The following is a 22,496-nucleotide window of genomic DNA, read 5'->3' on the forward strand; positions in this document are numbered from 1 at the left end:
GGTAGCATTGCTTCCATATGGCAGCACATAGAGTGTATGTTGCTGTACAGGTTCTGTACACATAGCCATACAGTGTGCATGAGCCCTTAGACGAATGTGTGTACTAGGATTACTCCGTGGCTTGTGCGAGGAGTTTCCCCAAAGGCTCCAAAAATTGGTAGTTCATTCTCTATAATGGTTCTAGCCATTATCTCAGCAACTCCAGTCAGCTCCATTTTTTTGTATCAAAGAAAATAACATAAAAGTAAACTTAAACTCTGTTCATGTACAGGTGAAACTCAAACAATTAGAATATCGTGCAAAGTTCATTTATTTCAGTAATGCAACTTAAAAGGTGAAACTAACATATGAGAGAGACTCATTACATGCAAAGCGAGATATTTCACGCCTTTATTTAGTATAATTTGGATGATTATGGCTTACAGCTTATGAAACCCCAAAGTCACAATCTCAGGTCCCCTTTGCTCAGGGGATATGGAATAATTAGCTGACTAGAGTGTGACACTTTGAGCCTAGAATATTGAACCTTTTCACAATATTCTAACTTTAAGCTGCATTAACGCAATTCCTTTTAAGTTGCATTACTGAAATAAATGGACTTTTGCACGATATTCTAACTTTTCGAGGTTCACCAGTATGTGCTGTAGGTTCTGCAAGGAACCTGCAATGCAGAATCAATCACATTTCACACAAAAATATAATGCTGCATGCAGTGATTTTTTTTCCAATGAAAATGACAGACACCATAGCAGAACCAGACAAGACCTATTATAAGTCAATGGGGCTGATAGGCGCAGTTGGTATGCATTGTACGGACAGAAACAAAGGTGACCATGATGTGGACAGAATGTAACTTTACAGAAACTTTAGTTTTTATTCATCTTACTGTGCAGTGTCTGTATGCACTGGCAGAAAACCAAAAGGGGCAAAATGATGGCACGAATGGTCATATGATGGTGCCTTTTCACAACTGTTTGTAATGATAGTGCAAGAGAAGTGAATCAATTTACATACATGAAGGGTTCATGACCAGTGATATGATTATTTTAAGTTCCAAACACAAATCTTTAAATACGTTGATATGGATTCTTATTGGCTGGATACTGCATATGTTAAAGTTTCAGAAAAATTGAAGCCTTTACTTTACAGGTGCTTGCCAGGATATGTCTACTAGGAAGAGGTCTATTATATCATAATGTCATCTGTGATTATTGGTAGGATTATTAGTGTCTTGCAATTAGTTAAGAACTATGTAATATCTAGATTTTATGAACGGGAGATTATTGACTTTTAGATGGCTAAATAGACCAAGAACAGTAACAATAAATGTAATAAAATTGATGTATTTTCAAAATGAACGGTAAAACATTAGAGGAATACAAGCTGTTTTCAGAGTGACCACCCAATCATCTAAAGTGTATAGGGATGTCTCGATTAGGGAAAAGAAGGATCAGGCTCTTGGATTTCAATATTCGCAATCCTTTTCTTCTCAGAGGAGATAAGCCATCACCAGAGGTGTCTAGCATCAGCTTATTCACCTTTCCTCATTCAGAACACATGCAAACTCAGACAAACACACGTGTATGGGCGGTCGAGATGAATAGCTTTCAGCCAAAGAAAATCTAAACTGTTCATCAAGGGGGTTCTCCAGGAAACAAAAGAATTGTACTCACAGGCTGAAGAGTTTTGCAATGACCTACCTCTCCCACAGCAGTGTGTGTCTGGTCTTCATTCCTACACTTCAGCCTTTGAGTACCAGGTGAGCTCTATTCTAAGGCCCATGGACACAGATGAGTGCTTCCCTCAGGTGTGGTCTGCACATAAGAGTCACAGTCAGAGCAGCTTCCATGGGGCTCCTGTGCTCTGCATTCTGACATCCTGCTATGTACAGTAATTAGGACGGATTCCATGCTTAGTAATCTGACAATGGCCATTTTAATTTCTCCCGACTGTCCCTAGACTAAACGAACCATTATAAATAATGAAAGGCATTTAGAAAGTTATGTATAATAACATGATTTTTCAGTAGTTTCATTTTTTTTTTTTTTTTTTTTTTTTTCCTGGAGAACCCCTTTAAAAATCTGGTAAATTACATTCAACCTCAACCTATTTTGTTGACCCTTAATAATATGCAAAAATTCTAGAGGTCAAATGCAAATATGAGATCAATGCCATTGTCTTAGATCAGGCATCCTCAAACTGCGGCCCTCCAGCTGTTGTAAAACTACAACTCCCACAATGCCCTGCTGTAGGCTGATACCTGTAGGCTGTTCAGGCATGCTGCGAGTTGTAGTTTTGCAACAACTGGAGGGCCGCAGTTTGAGGATGCCTGTCGTAGATTGTGTATAAATCTAAATTATCATAGCCTCTTCCCCCAACAGAGACAGCCCTTCTGTGGTTATACCTGTACTGGTCAGTATGTTATTGTAGGAGGTGACTGACAACCTCAAAGGTTAAATGTCTGCCTCTTCGAGGAGAAAGGTTAGGCGTGGCACTCGCAAATATCACAAAACGATATGGAAAATAACGTAAGTAGAAAAGAAAAACTCAAAATCTGATTTACCATAATACGGCATAGATACCCTAATGTCTGCCACGACTTGGTATTCAGTCTTTAGTACAGTAGTCCTCTGTGTGGCATAAGCGCCTAGATGTAGAAATTCACACAAGATAAAACTGACAGTATTTCAAGGGATAGCCTATAATATATAGTGTAACAGTGAAGGGTTATGACGAAGACTCAAACTCTAAGAGTGAAGATCCACTCTTAACATACAGCAGATTCTCTTTTCTTCGCTCAATAATCAAATGAAACCAGTTTATGAACCACTGATGTCAAAATTATTATTATTTTTTCTGCAGCAAAGCACTTTTTTTTTGCCTTTTGAGGGGACTTTGAAAACAAGTCCAAAGAGATGATGCTTGCATGACTGGGGTGGGCATGGTTCAACAATTAAAATCCTCTGAAAAAGGTTATTTTTTTTTTGGGCTAGAAGAGTCACTATGAAACAAAAACACAACAATAACACAGTTCACCATGCGTAGAAATAAAAGGGGGTCAAAGCAGAGTCAAGGTGCAGAGAACTATACAAAGCTGCCAACACTCCCTCTTTCATCTCTGCATGGAAACTGCAGTGCGATCAGCTGATGGGGATCATTGGTTCTGCCCAACAAACTTCAATCCGTGTCTCAAGCAGGAGCAGCCTGCAATCTATTGCTCTCAGGAACTGGCAAGGATAAGAGGCGCAGGACTATTCAACATGTAGTACTAGTTGTGGTATTACAATCTTTTTGAGACGCGTGACGAGGAGTAGATGGATACAGTGCAATATTCTTTACCATTTTGTGATGTTCATTCCTTTTTCAAGCGTCTAACACTTTCCACACACGTTTCAGAACAAAATTTTCACACTCATCTATAAGGTGCAGATCATGTCTACAGACAAGGCTGCACAGCATCCCGGTAATAACTAATTGCAACTGTGCAATGATTTTTTTTCTTTTTTTTTTCTTTATCTTTTTTACTTTTTTCCTGGTTTTCTCTTTTTTTCCCCATACCAAGTTAGCAGGAACGTTACAGAACACTTTGGAAACTAACATAAGAGAATAAAAAGAAAACAAAAAAACTTGCTGAAGACTTTCACATTCATCTCTATTTCAGTGTCTCTCTTCCTTCATGGCACCTCATGAGATTCAGCTTGTTTCGAAATACTGCACAGATAATAAAAAGAAGCTAGCCACCAGCCAGAAGACTTCTAATGCTTTTCTGCTTGGCTGACCTGAAGAGCATTAATGACACCATTGATGTTTTCTTCGGGTACCTGCAAAGATCAAACAGAATATGAAGAAGAAATCTGCTGTAGTAACATGCCCGTAAATAAGAAGAAATGCAATAATCAATACTTCTCGTTAGCAATGCAGAAGAGGTCAGCAAACAGCTATGTAAACAACTTTGAAGCAAGACGTAAGGAGCGTTAACCGACTAGTCCATTTACCAACATCACATATTGCAATAACATAGTATAATGTTTTTGTAGCTACATTCATGTCGCTCTCCCACAATCAAATGATAAGTAAAGCCGCACATTTTAAAAACAACCTATACCGGACTCCCTAGCAGGGCCGACTCCAGGTTCATGTGGGCCTTAGCCGATAAAGACACGGTGGGCCCCCCATGTCTGTGAGGGGGCCAAAGGGAGTCATTATACTGTATGGGGTGCTACTAGGGTTATTATATTGAATGGGGGGGGGGGGCACTGGGGGGTCATTATACTGTATAGGGGGCAGACCTATGGTCCATAGTCACAATGGACAGGAGAGGAACCTATTGACTTCTATGGGAGAGTTTTCTAGGCATGCTCTGTCACCTGTGTAGAGGTCATTGTACTAGGAAAGAATAGAGCTCTGACAATCACCTATCGTGAATGGTGGATCCTGTCTTATCTATACACAGAGGTGATATTATTACAGGCAGGATTAGAATGACAGATAAGCAGGTAACTGCAGTAAAGTGATCTGTACAGACCAAGACGTGATGTCTATTATTAGGCTAAATAATAAAAAATTTGTGGCCAGTGCAAAAACTGCTGGATTTTATGTTTTTTGTTAAAATTTAGATAGTGACATTAAAAATTAAAAAGAATCACCAAATATTCTTTAAAATATGTTAAAAATAAAGATGTTCTTTAAACAATAGGTAATTTTTTGATGACCACCATATGCTGTCTTCAAAAATGTGGATCTGTTTTTTTTGCGGACAGTTCAGCATGTCCGCAAAAAAAACGGACTGCATTCCGCATAGAGTTCAATGGGGCCACGTCCTGACTTTTACTGACAAGTATAGGACATGTTTTATTTATTTTGCGGAGACGTAGAATGGGTCTGCATCTAATCCACAAAAAAACAGATCCGCATTTTTGCAGACAGCATACGGCCGTCTGAATAAGCCCATAATGGATTGCAATGATATACATATTTTGAAAAATTAGAGCAACTGAAAAAAGGTGCAGTACTCCGAAAAGTATTGCTGTACAGTATGTCCACTAAGGCAGACTGCCTTGAATAGCCTGCAGTTCTGACAAGAGCTCATTGTAAAGGATCTGTCCCCATACAAATGACACATGGCTACATTACATACACCATGTTTCGAACCCTTCGTTTTGTCTCAGTAATGATTGACTGCCATCAGTTAGTCCACTCCTAGATCTCCATGGCTTGGTGTATTGACAGATTTGTAAAAGAAAGAAGCTTCAGTTTATAGGTTTGCTTTATTTCAGTTAAAAACTTACTGGTGAAGAATAGATGTAGAGGTTAAAACATTAGGGCACAGCAGACTGGAGTATATACTATGTACAAGGGTCATAACTCCAATAGAAAAGGGTGAGGGGCTTTACTTAAAACTACTGCACCTTACTTTCAGAGCTGCTTTGGAAAATGAAAGGTAATATATTGCTGGCTGCTATGGGCAACTAAGCCAGTTCTACTTTACACCAGTTTTGATAAAGCATGTTAGCCCTCCCTATCTGATGCCCTGTATGGTTTAAAAGTAATGTGTCCTATATAATTTTATGTTACTTAAAACCACAACACACCCTTTTTCACTTTTTTATTTCCTGATTGCAGATTTTTTTATTCTATTTCCTAAAAATGATTATGGGGGTTGCCATCTTGGCTGAGCTGCTGTTTACAGCAGCCACCAAGGGCCATAGACATAGTCTACAGGTAACCCACTGGCCCTGATTTATCATGCCTTCACTCCAGAATTCTGGCTTTTGTGACTATTTGCACTACCTTGAGAAAAAATTTAGCAACATTTTGCATTTTTTTACCCCACTCACTCCAGTTTTGAAACGTGGGTGGAAAAGTGGATGTGGTAAGCTATGTTAATGAGTTTCACTGCAGATTTTATCACTCAGCCTTTTTTTTTTTTTGGAGTAGGAAAACTGGAGTAGCTTTTTAGATAAAAGTGTTGGTTTAAGGACAAGGCCTCCTGCACACGACCGTGTGGCTTTTTCAGTGTTTTGTCGTCCGTTTTTCACGGACCCATTGTTCCGTTCTTTGTTTCCGTTGTGTTTCCGTTTCCTTTCCGTATGGTATATACAGTAATTACATAGAAAACATTGGGCTGGGCATAAAGATTTCAATAGATGGTTCTGCAAAAACGGAACGGATACGGAGTACATTACATATGTAATCCATTTTTTTTGTAGACCCATTGACTTGAATGGAGCCATGGAACGTGACTTGCGGGCAATAATAGGACATGTTCTATCTTTCAACGGAACGTAAAAACGGAATGCATACGGAGTACATTCAGTTTTTTGGGCGGAACCATTGAAATGAATGGTTCCGTATATGGAACTAAAAAAATGGCCCGTAAGCGTAAAAAAAAAAAAAAACGGGCGTGTGCAGGAGGCCTAAGACAAATTTATCAAACATGCGACATTTGATAAATGTGACAAAGTACACTAACAAAGACTCAAGCAAAACTGACTTCAAATATTCTCCTCATGATAAATCCCCCCCACTGACTTCTATTGGAATTTTGTAGGCATGATCTGTGATGCAGAGGTCACTGTACAAGAAAGGAGTAGTCAATCTCCCATTTGAATATATCTCCCAACAGGCATTACATCTGATTCTGCTGATAAATGAATAACTATGAGGCCTAGCTGACCTGCATCCAAAGACCATCAGGGTAAGTGCTTTCAGACGGCAGTATGCTGTCCGCAAAAATGCGGATCCTTTTTTTGTGGATTAGATGTTGTCCCATTCATTTTTATGGGGACCTTTTCTTCCATTGCACAGGTCAGCAAAATGAAATAAAACATGTCCTGCGCTTGTCAGTGAAAATCAGGACATGGCCCTATTGAAGTCTATGGATCAGCAAAAAAATTGAATGCAATCCTTTTTTTTTTTTGCAGATGTGCTGAACTCTCCTCAAAAACAGCATATGGCCGTCTGAATGAGCCCTAAGAGAGAGAGTTTTTCCTGAATGATATTGTATACAAGAAAATCTGTTAAGCTGGCCCCACACATTTGATGTATAGCAGCTGGACTTGGGTGGGTTTGAGTGACCATCTAATATATATGAGAACTTTTGTTCCTCTCCTAAGGATAAGGTATGCTGGATTTCAACTGCCCAACTATTTTGTTTGCTGAGAGATAAGCAGCGTCAGAGGACTCTGGCAGTGGATTTCTCCCTTCTCCTATTCACTACATATGCTTGCTTGGCCAAGCATGCACAAGTATGGGAGAACTGGGAGAGAAAGCTGTCGCCTGAACGAAGGCTATCTCCCGAGTATTGCCAACTTAGTTACTAAATGGTGGGGCAGGGGAAGAAGAACTAGGCATTTAAACCATACTTGTAAACGGTCTTTTAATGTCCCAAAAAAGGAGAGATCTTCTGGACTTCCAAAAGAGCAGGTAAGCTTTCTGGGCATCGCCTCTTTGAAATATGAAATCTAGCCCTGTTCCTGAAGTCCTCAGTAAGCCTAGGCACCACTACAGAGAACATCTATCTGTACATCTTGTCTGGGGTATGTTTTTGAGGGTAGTCTGTTATGTAGTTTGTATTTTGGGAATAATCTCTTATTTACTTAGGGGGAGTCTGATATAGGATATGTATTAGTTTCTGTGAACTGAAGGGTTTGTATTTATTTAGGCATTCTTGGGTCAGGGATCTACATATGTTGAGGAAGTCTGCATTTATATAGTAGGTCTTTTTTGATGGTCTGTATTATTTCTGGCCTTGATGAAGGGGGTCACATGGATTCTTTGGGACTCTAATACTATAGATTGAGGATATGTGGTATGTAAAGAGGTGGGACATTTGGCCCAAAAAATTGCAGTTACAGTGTGCCATGTGTTTAGATCACTTTATACCTCTCTGATGTTCATCTTTTAGTGGATTTCATTAGGCTTCTTTTTCTCCTTTGTAAGGAATTTATTCACAGAACAAAGCTCCGAATCCCTCACTTTCTTTGTAGACGTACACTGTACTGCACTTGCCATCCTTTCACTTCCAGTGCTTTCATCAGACTAAACTGCTACTGTGTGTGTTGCATGTCCAAACAAGTCTTAACCTGCAAAGACCAGCTCAGCTAACACTGACTGAACATGCTGGGGTAGATAACTTAACACCCCTCGTAACATATACAGTATTGTGTCTCAAAACACATTACATATGAACTTACCAGTGCATGATCAAATTTAAAGGTACTGATATAATATGCTGGGATGTCAGCAGCAGCTAAAGGTTCCGAGATTTGGGCAACAATCCCGCATTCATCTAAAACAAGAAAATAATTTAAATTTCTTTAAGAAATTGCAATTGTGTTTTCTTTTTTTCTTTTGTGAGAGCAGACTTAGGGCTCATGCACACTGCCGTTGGTGTTTTGTGGTCCGCAAATTGCAGATCCTCAAGACACGTATACCGGGTGTGTGCATTCCATATCTTGTGGAACAGAATGGCCGGCCCCAGTCCTATACTTGTCCGTAATGCGGACAAGGTTATTTTTTTGTGGAACGGCCATATGGACACGGAATGCACACAGTAATTTCAGTTTTTTTGTGGCCCCATTGAAGTAAATAGTTCTTTATATGGGCCACAAAAAAACAGAACGGACACAGAAAAAAATACGTTTGTGGGCATCAGCCATTATATGCAAATAACTGAAGAAAGCAGCACTTGGTAAAAGAGATACACAGATATTCACTTGTGTTACTTTTTTCACAATACATTTATTTACTTGTGTCCATTACAGTGCAACGTTTCAGCTCCCACTTGGAGCTCTTTCAAGCAAATAATTATTTTTTTTTATCCCATGTTGTTATTTTGCCAATTTTGTTTTTTTCCCATGTTCTTTCTGCTATACTGACATGAACTTGGCAATGCTTGTACTATGCATGAAATCTCTATTACTTTTTCAGTATGAAGCTGTATAACAAACACAGAACAAGGCTCATGAATATTGTCCTTGATGCAATACACACCATGAACAGTCCATAACACATTATATACGCAGAGGAAGGAACCACAAGAAATGCTACTGCACAATGAGACAGCCAAAAGGTTCAGTTTTCCTTAAACTTGCCCATCGTACCACATCTGCACTGAACCCCAGAGAATGGAAACAGTAACTTCTGACCAGATGAGAGGGCTACCTACTCTCTCTATAATGTGTGCAGAAATAAACCAGCGTCATGTCACTACTGTTGAAAAGATAATTTACCACTGCCATTCTTCCTTCTGGCCAGGTGTGTAACTAGGTGACATTTAAAAATCATTTATCAGTTATTACGTGCTGTTGCAGCACATAGTATCATCTTTGAGTCTTCAGTCTGCATAAAATCCATTGTAAAACAATTTATTTACTGATAGAATTAGTTATTTGACATACCGAAACCTAGAGGTTGTCCGCCTATACGAACCATCTTCCAAAGCTCGCCCGACGCACTTGTAAACAGCAAATTATTAGGAAACCTATAAACACACAAGAACCATTAGGCTAGCATAAACTACGTTCAACTCAAAGATTCAAAGTGAAACCCTGAATAACGAATAAATTAATCCCTGACAAATTTCTAATTAATTAACAGTCATGTGACTCTCCAGCCAAACACCAAATTTGACTATACATGAACACATGTATGGTTAACAAACCTGGTGCCCTCTGTTCTGGTCCTCCTGATGATTCATTTGAAGATGGTTGCCATCTCAGCCTTCCCCATGCAGAGTGCTTTAGGAAAGTCTAAGACACAACCCCCTCCACACTTCTTGGATGGACAAAGCACCTACATCACTGGCACTGTTCTATCCAAGGGCAGTGAAGATGAGGGAGTCTCAGACTTTCCTATAGAGCTCTACATGGGGAAGCCTAAGACGATTGTGGCTATCTTGAAATATGACAATGAGAAACAGGTGGCAGACTGGGTAGTACCTTTGCCAAGACAACTATACAATGGTGGAAGCCTCTCATGCCTCCAACATGTGACCCTTGCTTGGTAGCAATGCTGCTCACTCTGCCAGCTGTGTTTTCCACTGTCACAGTTAATTCAAAGGAATTCTGTCGCCAGGACATTCAGTGGTAAACCAGGCACCATGCCTTGTAGGGCTAGCTTAGCTAAATGTAATGATACCTTTCACTTAGCAATCAGCTGCTTCATTCGGAAGAAGTACTTTTAATCCAACATTAATAATAAGCAGTTAAGTGCACTGAAAGTGGGTCAGCCCACTCTGCACACCCTTGCTCCTCCTGCTTCCTCTGCCAACCCCTCTCTCCTTGATTGAAAGGACCAGGTTCCTGAATAGTCATCTCTTCTGGCCTTGTCTATCAAGAACTAGAGGGAGGGGCTGCAGGAGGAGCAAGTTTGCCCACTTATAGGGGTTCTATACCTTTTTCTTGATCTATCTTTTGGATAGGTCAATAGCATCTGATCGATGGGGATCCCACAACAGGGACCCCTGTTGAACAGCTGTTCAAGAAGGCAGCAGGTGTCATGGTAATGCCATGGCCTTTTTGCTGCTTCCCACAAGCCAGTGACATCACCACTATGTCACGTGGCCTGAGCATCGCTCAGCCCCATTGAAGTGAATAGGGCTGAATTGCGCCCAAGCCAGTAAAACAGTTGCGACGTCACTGGCCTGCGGGAAGCACCTCTACCTTCTCAACCAGCTGATCGTCAGGAGTCTAGGGTGTCGGACCCCGCCGATCAGATATTGATGATCTATACAAAGGATAGATCGTCAGCAAGAAAAATTTATATTTCCCCTTTAACCACTCAATTGCATATGGATTAAAAGTACTTTTTCTCCAGAATGAAGCTGCGAATCACTAAGTGAAAGGTATCAATACATTCAGCTGAGCTAGTCCTACAAGGCATTGTGCCTGGTTTACCAGTGAATGTCCTGGTGACGGGTTCCCTTTAATACTTGCTCACCTCTGCTGTGTCTGTACATCCATTACCAAGGAAATGTAGCCCTCAATGAGGGAGAAGGAAAAGAAGCGGATATGACCAGATTCCTCACTGCCCACCACCGAATCTTTTACTCTGTAAAACAAATGGTCAATGACAAAGACAACACGTCATTAATTACACATAAAGAGAATAACACATTTCCTAAACTTCACAATAGTGTATGAGTCTCTAGCCTCTCTTAATGCCCAAAGCTTAAAGGGGTTGTCCGGGTTTAGAGCTGAACCCGGATATCCCCATTTTCACCCCCATGGGCCCCTCTAACATGAGCATCGGAGCATTTCATCCTCCGATACTTTCCCTTGCCCTGCATTGGATCTCACAGGGCAAGGGCTTGTTTGTATTTTCACACTGATAGGCGGAGGCTTTAGCGCCACCCTAGCAGTTTTACAGGCTAGCCTCCACCGAGCAGTCCCTATGGAGAGCCCAGTACATCACCGGATCTCCATAAAAAGCCTTTGCCCTGCGCAATTCAGCGCAGGGCAAAGGAGAGCATTGAAGAATTTCATGCTCTGATGCTCATTATCAGGGGGGCTGCCAGGGTGCAAATGGGGATATGTCCGGGTTCAGAGCCCAGACAAACCCTTTAACTACTACATGTAAAGATATAGCAATGTATTTAGATCTTTTTAATGGGGACTATGCCACAATAAAGCCCATCATAGCATTATATGAAAGCCTCAAAGGAAACATGTAAAATGCCGGTCTTAGCTACTTTCACACTAGCGGCACGGACCTCCGGCAGGCTGTTTCGTCGAGTGAACAGCCTGTCGGATCCATCCTGCCGCTAGTGAACATGTGCCCCCGGACTGCCACTCCGTCCCCATTGACTATAATGGGGGCGGAGTTCCCGGCGAGGCACGACGAGAGGCTGCCGGAATAATTGTCGGACATGTCGTAGTTTTATTCCGGCAGGCTCTTGCCGTGCCTCGCCGGGAACTCCACCCCCGCCCCTATTATAGTCAATGGGGACGGAGCAACAGTCTGGGGGCACACGTTCACTAGCGGCATGATGGATCCGACAGGCTGTTCACCCTATGGAACAACCTGCCGGAGGTCTGTGCCGCTAGTGTGAAAGTAGCCTAAATATGCGCCTAAATGTATAAAATACAAGTTATACTGTATCTTTTCCCCCAAAACTACAAACCGGATTCCAAAAAAGTTGGGACACTATACAAATCGTAAATAAAAACTGAATGCAATGATGTGGAGGTGCCAACTTCTAATATTTTATTCAGAATAGAACATAAATCACGGAACAAAAGTTTAAACTGAGAAAATGTACAATTTTAAGGGAAAAATTTGTTGAATCAGAATTTCAGGGTGTCAACAAATCCCAAAAAAGTTGGGACAAGGCCATTTTCACCACTGTGTGGCATCTCCCCTTCTTACAACACTCAGACGTCTGGGGACCGAAGAGACCAGTTTCTCAAGTTTAGAAATAGGAATGCTCTCCCATTCTTGTCTAATACTGGCCTCTAACTGTTCAATCGTCTTGGGCCTTCTTTGTTGCACCTTCCTCTTTATGATGCGCTAAATGTTCTCTATAGGTGAAAGATCTGGGCTGCAGACTGGCCATTTCAGTACCCGGATCCTTCTCCTACGCAGCCATGATGTTGTGATTGATGCAGAATGTGGTCTGGCATTATCTTGTTGAAAAATGCAGGGTCTTCCCTGAAAGAGATGACGTCTGGATGGGAGCATATGTTGTTCTAGAACCTGAATATATTTTTCTGCATTGATGGTGCCTTTCCAGACATGCAAGCTGCCCATGCCACACGCACTCATGCAACCCCATACCATCAGAGATGCAGGCTTCTGAACTGAGCGTTGATAACAACTTGGGTTGTCCTTGTCCTCTTTGGTCCGGATGACATGGCGTCCCAGATTTCCAAGAAGAACTTCGAATCGTGACTCGTCTGACCACAGAACAGTCTTCCATTTTGCCACACTCCATTTTAAATGATCCCTGGCCCAGTGAAAACGCCTGAGCTTTTGGATCTTGTTTAGAAATGGCTTCTTTGCACTGTAGAGTTTCAGCTGGCAACGGCGGATGGCATGGTGGATTGTGTTCACTGACAATGGTTTCTGGAAGTATTCCTGAGCCCATTCTGTGATTTCCTTTACAGTAGCATTCCTGTTTGTGGTGCAGTGTCGTTTAAGGGCCCGGAGATCATGGGCATCCAGTATGGTTTTACGGCCTTGACCCTTACACACAGAGATTGTTCCAGATTCTCTGACTCTTCAGATGATGTTATGCACAGTTGATGATGATAGATGCAAAGTCTTTGCAATTTTTCGCTGGGTAACACCTTTCTGATATTGCTCCACCATCTTTCTGCGCAACATTGTGGGAATTGGTGATCCTCTACCCATCTTGGCTTCTGAGAGACACTGCCACTCTGAGAAGCTCTTTTTATACCCAATCATGTTGCCAATTGACCTAATTAGTGTTAATTGGTCTTCCAGCTCTTCGTTATGCTCAAATTTACTTTTTCAAGCCTCTTATTGCTACTTGTCCCAACTTTTTGGGGATATGTTGACACAGTGAAAATTTGAATCAACGTATTTTTCCTTTAAAATGATAAATTTACTCGGATTAAACGTTTGATCTGTCATCTTCGTTCTATTGCAAATAAAATATTGACATTTGCCATCTCCACATCATTGCATTCAGTTTTTAGTCACAATTTGTTTAGTGTCCCAACTTTTTTGGAATCCAGTTTGTACATCAAGCTGCTCAGCTACTCCTGCTCCATACCATGCTGCCCACAGATTGCACTGCATGCACACCTGGTTCACCCATTGTAGCCATACTAATAGTCATCAAATTCATATGATCAAGCACAATGCAGTGTCATTTCTAATTAAGTAAAGATTACTCTGCTAAGGCCTTTTTCACACCTGCGTTTTGCAGATCCAACATGCTGTTTCGGCCAGGAACTTCCTGCCAAATCCCTTACTGCCAGAATTCTGTCCAGCCCCATTTACTATGATGGGGACCGGAGGAGATCCGGTCGCCACCTGTAAAACATGTATGCCGAAAATCGGGTGAACACAGCAGTTTTCGTCTGGCTGATTCTTAGCATGTTTGCCGGGTTGCGGCCGGATCTCCCCCTGTCCCTATTATAGTCATTGGGGCGGGTGTCAGCATCCTGCAGTACCGGATCCAGACATCTCCAGCAGACTGCTCCTTGCCGGAACAGCCTGCTGGAGATGTGTAAAGCTACTGTGAAACTAACCTACCAAGTCAGTTTGTTTCCCAGTTTCCCCTCCATGGCAGACAATGAAAAGGTTGTCTGCCACTCACCATAGACATGCAATAGTTTGCTGAAAATCTCACATCTACGAACAGTTTTAGTTTTCTTTATGTGAAGTGATGACATCTAGGACCAGCCATGAAGTAATAGATTAAACATTAAGCAACACATTTGGGAATTACAGTGCCCCTCTGCTCAAAGTGCCAGGCGTTAATATGGTAAGCCACTCATTTTATATTGATGGCCTATCCACTGGAGAGGCCATCAATATCTGATCAGCAGGGGTCCCACACCATGCACCACCGCCGGCCAACAGTTTCAATATCTTATATGTGGGGTTCCAACACCCTGTATCCCCGCTGATCAGCTTTTTCAGAGCATCTTCAGTACCCGAAGTTGGTGCAGACACTACACAGCTTGTAACTGCAGCACTGTTTGCATTCACACAATAGATGGAGCTAAGTTGCTCTGATGCTGACTTTCTGAGCCAGAGATACTCTGAAACAGCTGATCTGCTGGGGTGAAGAGCATCTGAACACTGTCAATTACATATTAATGGCCATCAACATAACAAGAGTGGACAATCCCTTTAATAACAAACAGCAGTGGCCAATCTTACTAATATATAAATATATAGATCCCTTGAGTCATTGGGGGGGACAAAACTAACAGTTTTCCAACAGTTTTGATACTTCTCCCCATAGCTACATAGTTCCCAACTGTCCCGCATTTGCAGGGACAGTCCCTGGTTTTCTGAGACAGTCCTCGCAAATTCAGGTTGTCCTGGGCCAAAAATGAGTGAAGCTAACTATAGCCCCACCCAAACATGGGTGTTCCCGGTGGAGTTAGGTGTTCCCAGAGGCAAGGTTTTCACCTTGGTAAGTACGCATCTATAGTTTAGCGGAAAGTATTTTCAGAAAAGTGGAGCGTTACAGCAGCAGTAGAAGAAGGACACCAAATACAGTCTGTACTTTTAGAATAACACACAACAAAAAATGTTTAGGTGTCCATTTACTGTAAAAGTGCTCATCAAAAACCTAATTGCATCTTTTAAATTAGGGTCTGTTCACATTTCGATTTACTTTACGCGTGTCGGCAAATATTCTAAATGTGGTCCACCATTTATCCAGTGGAGGAAGAGAGTGCCCTTCTAGCCTCTGTCAGGGTTGGTATGCCTCAAATGTTAGTATGTCCCTTTCAAAACAACTCAGGTGCTGTTCACACTAAATATTGAAAGGGAAAAACTTATTAAACATCTGACTTTTTATATGTTTATCCTAGCATTATCTACTTGTGAAGTGTAGTGATGGTTTTGAACCTAGTATCAAGCAGTACTGTGACTTACTGTAGGTTGAGCGTGTACAACATTATCGGCATCAGCTGAGGAAGCCCGAGATCCATATATTGCTCTTGATCTTGAGCCACTGGTTGGGGTCCACTGTTCTAGCTACAAGTTAAAGGACATCTGTCAGCAGATTCATACCTATGAAACTGACTGAGTTGTTGAATGTGTGCTCGGCAGCTGAAGACACCTGTGTTGGTCCCATGTTTATATGTGCCCACAGTGCTGAGAAAATGTATGTTTTAATATATGAAAATGAGCCTCTAGGAGCAACGGGGGTGTTGTCATTACACCTAGAGGCTCTGCTCTCTAACTGCTGCGCCCTTTCCACTGTGACTGACCGAACCATGCAGTCAAAACGTCACCACACTTAGCCCTGTTAATCAAAGTAGAGAGAGCTCAGCAGTTGCAGAGAGAGCAGAGCCTCTAGGTGTAATGGCAACACCCCCACTGCTCCTAGAGGCTCATTTGCATATATTAAAACATAATTTTTCTCAGTAATGCTGGCCCATATGAACATGGGACCAACATAGATGCCTTCAGCTGCCAAGTGCACATGCAACAGGTCAGCCAGTTTCATAGGTACAAATCTGCTGACAGATGCCCTTTAAGACCGATATGACTTGGACATATCTTGATAGACATTTTCCCTTTCAATATTCCGTACTGCCCAACACAACATGTCATTATTAATTTTTTTTTTTAAGAAAAGGCTGGGGACAGAATGCCCAGTTAATACAAGATGGCATTAGTCCCAACTGCTCTGTATTATATTTTCATCTTTGTCTAATGGAAATAGTTGTGTGTGTGGATAAACATACAGCAGTCTTCTTCAGTCTGTCCACAAACTGTGCTCATTATACCTCTCTATTTCATAAAATATTACTAATTTATTGTCATTAAATGCCTTCTGCCAATTTTTGGTAGAAAACAAGCTTGTCTTGTAAGTTTTTTTAGGTACATTTTATTTTTTTAAGATAATTTACTTGTTACAGTCCTCGCTGTCATTTTCCTCTCTGTACTTGCTTCAGTTTTACTTGGCAGACAGCCAGTCCATTTCTAAGTTAATTTTTGAGAACATCTAAACAGTTCTAAAGCAAAAAAAAAGAAACATTACAAAACATGTTTCTATATGGTGGGAAGCAGCATTCCAATTAGGGATGAGTGAATCGACTTCGGATGAAACATCCAAAGTCGGTTCGCATAAAACTTTGTTCTAATACTGTAAGGAGCAGGATCTCCGTACAGTATTAGAATGTATTAGCTCCGATAAGCTGAAGTTATTGCTTCACGAAGTCTCGCGAGACTTCACACAATAACTTAATAAATTAATTTGTACTGTAAAAAAACATTTCCCGAACTCGGGTTCGGTTCCAAGGTACCACTTGGAACCGAACCAGAGTTTGGGAAAACTAGATTCTTGTACTTACCGTAAAATCTGTTTCTCTTCCGTATCATTGGGGGACACAGACTTGACCATGGGTATAGCTGCTGCCACTAGGAAGCGGACACTAAGCACACAAAGGTGTGAGCTCCTCCCTTCAACTGTACCCTTCCTACAGGGGCTAAGCTAAATCAGTTAGTGCAAAAGCAGTAGGAGCAGCAACATACAAATTCACACTGTGTTCAAACCCAGAACCACACAGGCGCAAAAAGGGTGTGTCCCCCATTGAGCGGAAGAGAAACAGATTTTACGGCAAGTACAAAAATTTTGTTTTCTCCCCGTGTTGTGTGCAGTATTATTCAATGTAGGTGGCTGTTTCAACGGATCTGGTCTCGTGCCCCTCTGTGGCCATGTTGGGACTCAGCCAGGGACATTTGGGCTGAAGCTGTAAGAAATATATATTAAAAATGTCTATACCAATGATCGGCTAATACAATTGCAGCCGAGTAGAGTGTCCACTTCTTTCAATCAGATTGGAGACCCCCCTGAAAGGATTATGTCCTATAACACGTATTAAAGAGCTGATTTTGCTAGGGGAAGCTGCTGCAAAGAAATTTTAGTATTATATGGCAGCCATTGAAATGGAGTCATCTTAGGCCAGTGATGTCTAACCTTTTAGAGACCGAGTGCCCAAACTGCAACCCAAAACCCACTTATTTATTACAAAGTGCCAACACGGCAATTTAACCAGAATACTACAGTCCAATATAGTATATCTTCCATGTACTTTATCAATTATCTATAATAACCTGCCTACATTCAGTGCGCTGCCTGTGCTGTTCATAGTGTGCCCTGCGCTGATGAATGACAAAAAAAATCTAAGGCATATTGGTACACCACAGACTTTTTCCAGGGTGTGAGTGCCCACAGAGAGGGCTCTGAGTGCCGCCTCTGGCACCTGTGCCATAGGTTCACCACCACTGCCTTAGGCCATACAGGATGGTCCCGAGCAGGGGCCCATAGACCATTACAGGAGAAATTTCCCGGTGGGCCAATGTCCAGGGGGCCACCCAAGCCTTCCTCTCTGCCGCTGGTCAGGTATATAATGAGTGGTAATTAATGCTGTGAGAATCTGGTATTCATGTACCCGGCCAGTGACAACACGTATCCACCTGCATTGAGCTGCTGTGGCTCGCATCTCATCTCCTAAGCCCCCTGCTCTATACCTTAATCAGAGACAACTGGAGGAGGACAGCAAATGGCATCTACCGATGGCCACCATAGAGGGACCGCTTTTGGGGCAATATATTGTGCTGCACCATGGTATATAGTTCTGCTGGGACAGCCCTACAACATGGGGCCACTTTTAGTATTTTTTTTTTTTTCAGGGTCCTTTTAAGTTCCCAGTCCACCCCAGGTCCTGAAGCAGGCACGCACCTATCCAATTAGATCCATAGGTAAATAGGCAGGGTTATCTGCATTTTAAAAGCATAGCAACATAGAGGTTACTATGATTGTCTTGTAACACGAAAGCTATTGGTTCAGTTCTTGATATCAACACAATACACATGGCAGATGTGTTCTCCTCATGATAACATACAGTATGTCTTTTATTTGTACCCTAATGTCCTTTTATTTTACCCCCCCCCCCCCCCGCAATAAAAAAGAAAGATCTTTGTGTATCATTATCTGACCAAAGAGTAGTAGACACTGTTCACATTTAATGTTTTTTACATTAAATACAGAAAAATTCACATTCTCTACTCAATTGGTCCTATTTTTTTTATCATGTTACATATAAAGAAATCTTTCCGTGTCCCAGGAGCTCATGACCCCCTCCTAACAGTTCTGTGACAAGATGTACGACAAGTGACAGCAGCAGGAACCTCCCTGCTGTGTCCTGTCCGCAGCAGCCCTCAGTCTTGTGGGAAAAGATTCCGTAAAACCTGTAATTTATACATTTATAAAAAAAATTCACCAGTACAGGAGGGAGGGGCGATCAGTAACGGACAGCCATCTCTTATGCACACTCATACACACAATGCCATCACTGATAACTCCTTCCTCCTGTGCCAATGCTGTTCACAGGAGATGAGAAAAGCAAAGATATAAATGTATAAATTACAAGTTGTTCTGAATCTTTTCCCACTAAAATATATATTAATCCACTCTGCTTCTCCTGCTCTATAATATGTGCTTTCCGATTGCATTGCATTGCATTTTGTAGTGACAGGTCCTCTTTAACCCCTTTGTTCTCGACAGGATTTCTATAAGACTGTCAGGATCATGCAGGAAATCCTGCAGACTAATGTCACTCACGATACCCCTCATGAAATCACATACAGCACTGTATTGATCCCTTTGGAAGCTCTATTGGGACATGGGCAGGTTTGGTGAATGCAGTCTCAGTAAAGCTCTTGCTTTACACACCACAATGCAGTACAGATGTTTTATGTCAACAACCAAGTATTTTAGGTACGTACCCATTGGAGTAAAACATAACATCCATTAGGAGTGTAGTCACACTTGGAAGGGTATAGGGATCCAGGCTGGTAACACAGAACATATTGCTTGGACTGGAAAGTGGGTGGATAACTGGCCTCTGAACTAAAAGATTAAGCAGTACAGAAATGACAAAGTAAGGTTAAGATATACAAAACAAAAGAATTATATCTCTAAATGGTAATTATGGGATTATAATGCAACAAAATAGTATGTGACGTATAAATATAAAATTACAATATAATAGTGGCAGAATGCATTCATAGAAGATGATAAAAATATACAAAATCAACTCTCTGGTGATGAGTGTAAGGCCTCATGCACACGACCGTTGTGTGCACCCGTGGCCGTTGTTCCGTTTTCCGTGGATCCATTGACTTTCAATGGGTCCGTTGAAAACTTGGAAAATGCACCGTTTGTCATCCGCCTCCGTGATCCGTGTATCGTGTACGTCAAAAAAATATGACCTGTCCTATAATTTTGACGGACAACGGTTCACGGACCCATTCAAGTCAATGGGTCCGTGAAAAAACACGGACGCACACAAGATTGGCATCCGTGTCCGTGACCCGTGGCCGTAGGTTACTTTCATACAGACTGATCCGAAGATCCGTCTGCATAAAAGCTTTTTCAGAGCTGAGTTTTCACTTCGTGGAAACTCAGATCCGACAGTATATTCTAACACAGAGGCGTTTCCATACTGATGGGGACGCTTCTAGTTAGAATATACTACGAACTGTGTACATGACTGCCCCCTGGTGCCGCACCTGAAGGGGTTAATTGTGCGTATCATAGCCCCCTGTAAGAGATCCGGGGCTGCCAGGGCAGACCCCCTCCCTCCCCAGTTTCAATTTCATTGGTGGCCAGTGTGCGGCCCCACCCTCCCTCCCTCCCTCTATTGTATTTATAACATTGGTGGCCAGTGTGCGGCCCCCCCCCCCTCCCTCCCTCTATTGTATTTATAACATTGGTGGCCAGTGTGCGGACCCCCCTCCCTCCCTCCCTCTATTGTATTTATAACATTGGTGGCCAGTGTGCGGACCCCCCGGCCCCCCCTCCCTCCGTCTATTGTATTTATAACATTGGTGGCCAGTGTGCGGCCTCCCCTCTCCCCCGATCATTGGTGGCAGCGGAGTTCCGATCGGAGTCCCAGTTTAATCGCAGGGGCTCCGATCGGTAACCATGGCAACCAGGAAGCTACTGCAGTCCTGGTTGCCATGGTTACTTAGCAATATTAGAAGCATCATACTTACCTGCTGGCTGCTGCGCTGTCTGTGACCGGCCGGGAGCTCCTCCTACTGGTAAGTGACAGGTCTGTGCGGCGCATTGATTAATGATCTGTCACTTACCAGTAGGAGGAGCTCCCGGCCGGTCACAGACAGCGCAGCAGCCAGCAGGTAAGTATGATGCTTCTAATGTTGCTAAGTAACCATGGCAACCAGGACTGCAGTAGCGTCATGGTTACCGATCGGAGCCCCAGCGATTAAACTGGGACTCCGATCGGAACGCCGCTGCCACCAATGATATAAATACAATAGTGGGAGGGAAGGGGGGGGGGCCGCACACTACCACCAATAATATAAATACAATAGAGGGAGGGAGGGGGGGGCGCACACTGGCCACCAATGTTATAAATACAATAGAGGGAGGGAGGGGGGGCCCGCACACTGGCCACCAATGATATTCAAACTGGGGAGAGAGGGGGGTCTGCCCCCTGCTGCCTGGCAGCCCCTGATCTATTACAGGGGGATATAATACGCACAATTAACCCCTTCAGCTGCGGCACCTGAGGGGTTAATTGTGCTGATCACAGCCCCTTGTAAGAGATCGGGTGCTGCCAGGCAGCAGGGGGCAGTCATGTACACAATTTGTAGTATATTCTAACTAGAAGTGTCCCCATCACCATGGGAACGCCTCTGTGTTAGAATATACTGTCGGATATGAGTTTTCACAATGTAACTCAAATCCGATGGTATATTCTAACAGAGGCGTTCCCATGGTGATGGGGACGCTTCAAGTTAAAATATACCATCGGATTGGAGAAAACTCAGATCCTAGGGTATAAAAGGGACTCCTGACTTTACATTGAAAGTCAATGGGGACGGATCCGTTTGCAATTGCACCATATTGTGTCAACGTCAAACGGATCCGTTCCCATTGACTTGCATTGTAATTCAGGACGGATCCGTTTGGCTCCGCACGGCCAGGCGGACACCAAAATGACTTTTTTCATGTCCGTGGATCCTCCAAAAATCAAGGAAGACCCACGGACGAAAAAACGGTCACGGATCACGGACCAATGGAACCCCGTTTTGCGGACCGTGAAAAAATACTGTCGTGTGCATGAGGCCTAACAATGTGAAATCTACAAAAGGATTTCAGTAACAAAAACCTATCTGGAGGACAGCTAAACAGGAAGGTACCTTAACCCCTTCAGGACCCTGCCATTTTTCACCTTAAGGACCAGGCCATTTTTAGCAAATCCGACATGTGTCACTTTATGTGGTAATAACTTTAAAACGCTTTTACTTATCCAAGCCATTCTGAGATTGTTTTCTAATCACATATTGTACTTCATGACAGTGGTAAAATTGAGTAAAACATTTTTATTTTTAAAAAAAATTACCAAATTATAAAAAATTTGGAAGAATTAGCAAATTTATATTTCTCTACTTTTATAATACATAGTAATACCTCCAAAATAGTTATTACTTTACATTTCCCATATCTCTACTTCATGCTTGGATCATTTTGTGAATACCATTTTATTTTTTAGAAACGTTAGAAGGTTTCGAAGCAAATCTTGACATTAAAAAAATTTAATAATAATTTTTTAAATAAGGACCAGTTCAGGTCTGAAGTCAGGCTGTCCCAGAAGGCAGTGATGATGCCTAAGTAAGGCTCGGGCTGCCTTCCCTGCCATCGGGTCCCCGTCACAGCAGCGGGGGGACCCGATGGCCTCCCTGCACATGTCTGAAGCTTGCACGTGCCGCAGTCAGAGCTGACCACGGCCGTGTAGGGGTTAATGCGC

General features: G+C 42.4%; 1 protein-coding gene across 1 annotated transcript in view; it reads right to left on the reverse strand.

The window, feature by feature from the left end:
* Positions 1-492: 492 nt before the first annotated feature.
* Positions 493-22,496, reverse strand: part of CASTOR2 (cytosolic arginine sensor for mTORC1 subunit 2) — a 164,096-nt gene continuing 142,092 nt past the window's right edge. The window contains exons 5-9 of the mRNA XM_044284693.1: positions 19,447-19,570; positions 10,942-11,052; positions 9,402-9,484; positions 8,196-8,290; positions 493-3,821 (exon numbers count right to left, since the gene is read on the reverse strand). Coding sequence (XP_044140628.1) covers positions 3,756-3,821; positions 8,196-8,290; positions 9,402-9,484; positions 10,942-11,052; positions 19,447-19,570 — 479 coding nt within the window. The 3' untranslated portion in view covers positions 493-3,755. The remainder of the gene's footprint in view (positions 3,822-8,195; positions 8,291-9,401; positions 9,485-10,941; positions 11,053-19,446; positions 19,571-22,496) is intronic.

The sequence above is a fragment of the Bufo gargarizans genome, chromosome 3, assembly GCF_014858855.1.
Source record: "Bufo gargarizans isolate SCDJY-AF-19 chromosome 3, ASM1485885v1, whole genome shotgun sequence".
Lineage (NCBI taxonomy): Eukaryota > Metazoa > Chordata > Amphibia > Anura > Bufonidae > Bufo > Bufo gargarizans.